The sequence below is a fragment of the Rhinopithecus bieti genome, unplaced genomic scaffold (genome assembly GCF_001698545.2).
Source record: "Rhinopithecus bieti isolate Rb0 unplaced genomic scaffold, ASM169854v2 scaffold_32717, whole genome shotgun sequence".
Taxonomy (NCBI): Eukaryota; Metazoa; Chordata; class Mammalia; order Primates; family Cercopithecidae; genus Rhinopithecus; species Rhinopithecus bieti.
The window spans coordinates 32,708-36,846 of NW_016813824.1; the positions used below are offsets into that span (position 1 = coordinate 32,708).

Consider the following 4,139-nt stretch of genomic DNA (forward strand, 5'->3'; position numbering starts at 1 on the left):
AGCACTTTGGGAGGCTGAGGCGGGCGGATCACTTGAGGTCAGGAGTTTGAAACCAGCCTGGCCAACATGGCGAAACCCCGTCTCCACAAAAAAATATAAAAATTAGCTTGGCATGGTGGTGCATGCCTGTGGTTCCAGCTACGTGGGAGTCTGAGGCAGGAGGATCACTTGAACCTGGAAGGTAGAGGTTGCAGTGAGCCGAGATTGCACCACTGCACTCTAGCCTCGATGACAGAGTGAGACTCCAACTCAAAAAAAAAAAAAAAAAAGTTATGTAAACAACTGCATAGACACAAGAAGAATGCCATGTGATCACAGAGGAAAAGTTTGGACTAATACAGCTACAAGCCAATGAAATCCAAGAATCCATGGCCACCCGTGGAAGGAAGCTAGGGAAAAGCAAGGAAGGATGCTATCCAGTGTCTCAGAGGGGTCATGGCCTTGCTGACACCTTGATTTTGGACTTGCAGCCTCCAGAACAGTGAGAGAATACATTTCTATTGTTTTAATAAAACAAATAACTGCACATTGTAAATCCAGCTTGCTTTTTTAATGAATAAAAGTACACTCTGAAAGCTACTTCCTTCCAATTACTTATAAGCTGAAATTCTGTTATATCTTTACAGAAATGTCTGAAAAGACTAACTTTTATAGTTAACTTTGTCTGTCATATAAACTAAACTTTTGTGTTAACAAGGTAACTGAAGGAAAGAATACCATGACTAGAAGCATTATACAAGTAATGTTGTAAGCTTTTCAACTGAACTATTATTGTTTCTAATATATACCTCTAGAACAAAACTACATTAATATTATCAACCTGGTTCTTCCCCATTCTATACTAAGACTTTCCTCCCCAAAGATGGTTTCTTCCCCCAAATCATGCCACAAATTAAGACTTTCTTGCTAAAAAGCTTATCACCCAAGTTCTGATTACTATTTTTTTTAAGATTATGAGAAATTTTGCTTTTACAGAATTAAACCCTCTTAACTCAGCATATCTGTGATTTATCATTATAAGTTCACATGAAAAGCTTGTGGAATCAGTCTTTTAGCTCATTGATGTTTATAGAATTTTGTTGAGTCACATGTTGAGGATGCTCCATACAGATTTTAGGAGCTAAGATGAGGTTTCTTCTTGGGGGATGTTTCATCTTCTTTATCTTCTTCTTTTTCTTCTTCATCATCTGGATGATCCACTAAACGAACCACACTGCTACCACTTGGGCTACCTGTTCCAATAGCAGCACAAGCAGAATAAGATGGAGAGAATTTGAAGTCACCAGAAGATGTTCTTTTGGGAGAGTCTACCTTGTCTTCACGTTCTTGGGTTCTTTTAGTCTCCATAAATTCATCGTCATCTTCCAGTGGTGGCATAACTGCTTCTCCTTCTTGGGTTCTTTTAGTCTCCATAAATTCATCGTCATCTTCCAGTGGTGGCATAACTGTTTCTTCTGCATCTTCTATAAAATACATTTCTTCTTTCAGCTCCATTTCTTCTATGGTACCTCTGCAAACTACTATATTTTGCAGTACAGAATGTACATTCGTTTGTATTTGACTTTGTCTGTCTCTCTCTTTTTCATATTTAATCTTCAATCCTTTGAATGTCTGAACATATTCAATCGATTCAAGTGTGTTATAAAACTTTTCAACTATATGTGAAACAAGAGACTTGATATTTTCCACTCTTATATATTCAAATAGCTCAAGAATAGCTGAATTCAACATATTGTACCGAGTTCCATTATCTAGAAGAGCATTTACAACTGGCTCAAAATGATTTCCCTTGATGATGTAATCATTATAAATTTCATCATTAAGGCTGATCATCCTTCTCATAAAGCGAAGAGCACACAAAATCAGGTGAGTATGCTTTGAATTCGTCAATATCAAGGCCTTTCTTAGCAAGTCTTTGCTCAAGATATAGTTTCTTATGTAGTATGTATGATGTTGTATACAAAATGTAAGTAGCTCTAAAATCAAAGCAAGCAGTTGTGCTGTTTGATTATTATTGGGGCAATTTTTGTTTTTGTCATATCCAACTATATCATCCTCCTCACAGTTGTGTTCTGAGGTGGCGGCCAAAAGTGGTGCTGTAAATTTATGCATGCAATGTTTGTAGAAGAAATGTAGAAATTCACTTCTTTCACTTTTCTCAGATGTTGTCAGCATGTTGCGTGGATCAAGTAGAGTATGGAGAACTACCATCAAATGAACGGCACCTCCTAACTCAGGATCAGTATCACAGATCATTTGTTTAATTATTATATTAATGAAAAGGTCACTATCTTTGCACACCTGGGATTCTGAAATTATAAATTCTCGGATCCTGGATGGACTGTACTCCACTAGATAAGCACATAAAACTGCAGCAGCTGACCTCACTTGCAAATCATCCCTGATCATTATGATTTTAAGAACAGGAAGAATTCCCAACTGTGTCAATGTTTCTAATAGTGCATCTTTGCTTTGAGGCTGTAATTCCTGAGAAAATGAACATAAGTCCTTGAAAAAAAATAGCAGTTCACACCGTCTATCATCATGTGTAGTCTCATCCTTTAACTGTGCAAAACTTCATACAAAATTTGTGATCTTTCTGCAGCATGCTTACTATCTCAGCCTTGTTGGATAAAATAAACGTTGTAAGTGTAGAAAGAAAATTGTCTTCAAATATGGAAGGCACAGGCAAAAGAATGTCATGAATGTACTGTACTCTGTATGTCTGATGTATTTTTTGCCTAAGTTCAGAGTTAGTTATTGGTATAATTTCCTTGAACTTTGCATCGTTGGTCAAAAAGTCCCTATGCCTTTTTGGCTGATCCAAAGCAGGATCATACTCAAGGCATCCCACCACATCCATGATACACTCGTCAGAAAACATTATCTCAAACAGACATGACTTGTTGAGGGATAAAATTCCCTTAATAATTTCATGCAAACGGTATAAACCTTCAGTGTTCTCTAGGTTTTCACAAGTGTGGAACAGTTGCAGTAGTTTTGAATATAAGCCTCATTTTCAAGATCAGAGCCAGTCTTTCCCTATGGATAGGTGAGGAGAGAACTGAGTTAACTATGTTAGCAATTTGATCAAGTGTATCGAGTTCACAGTCAGGCAGCACAACCGTATTACCAATTACTGACATTTCATCAAAGTCTTCTTCTGGTTCATCTGAAATGTTCTGTGTGATTTGGACAGACGGATCCTTACCTTGAACTTGACAAATTTCTTTCCAAATATCCTGGCAGCCGGCTGGGTCCTGGAAATTCAGCACCAAACCATGGTTTTCAGCTTCATACCAAACAATTAGTGTCTCTTCATGTTTCCGATAGGGCCTGTCTGGAGGTATCTGTGACCGCAGGATGACTGACCCATCTGAATCTGACCGAACAAGCAGAGACATGCCCTGGAATTGCTCGTCGTAGGTGGATGAGACCTGACCGGTGCCTAGATTGTTCCATTCCTGGTCTTCGTTCAGGACATAGACGTTTACACTGTACTTCAGGTCCGCCATGGCGTCCTCTGGCCTCGCCCCGTGAGGTCTGGTCTCGGCGCACTGCTTCCGGTACAGCGTGGAAGCGGCTGTTATTTTGACAACGATGGTGGCCGAGATGGCACCCCTGATAGAAGACTGCGAATCAGTAGTGGCTAGAGGGGCGGAGCCAAGGCTCTGGAGAGGTCAGAGGGTGGCAGGGTTCCTTCCTGTTCCGTCTGGAGCCCTGTTACCTCTCACTTTCCACTTTCCCCCACCTCAAGCATACTGAATCTTCTCTCCATTGCCCCCCAATCCCCCATCCCCTACTGTCTCTTAAAAAGGGAGCCTCAGGCCGGGTGCGGTGCGCTCACACCTGTAATCCCAGCACAGCACTTTGGGAGACCGAGATGGGCAGATCACATGAGGTCAGGAGTTCGAGACCAGAGACCAGCCTGGATAAAATGGTAATACCCTGTCTCTACCAAAAATACAAAAATTAGCTGGGCGTGGTGGTGGGTGCCCGTAATCCCAGCCACTCGAGAGGCTGAGGTAGGAGAATGGTTTGAGCGCGGGAGGCAGAGGATGCAATGAGCCGAGATCACACCATTACACTCCAGCCTGGGGACAAGAGTAAGACTTAGTCTAGAAAAAAAAAAAAAAAAA

At 40.8% G+C, this 4,139-nt stretch overlaps 1 protein-coding gene across 1 annotated transcript; it reads right to left on the reverse strand.

Annotated features, from left to right (window-relative positions):
* Positions 1 to 1,113: 1,113 nt before the first annotated feature.
* On the reverse strand, positions 1,114 to 3,515 carry PPP4R3C (protein phosphatase 4 regulatory subunit 3C). Its single transcript, XM_017848971.1, is given in 3 exon segments — positions 1,114 to 2,575; positions 2,577 to 3,002; positions 3,004 to 3,515. Coding segments are annotated over 3 exon segments (2,400 nt in total).
* Positions 3,516 to 4,139: the final 624 nt, after the last annotated feature.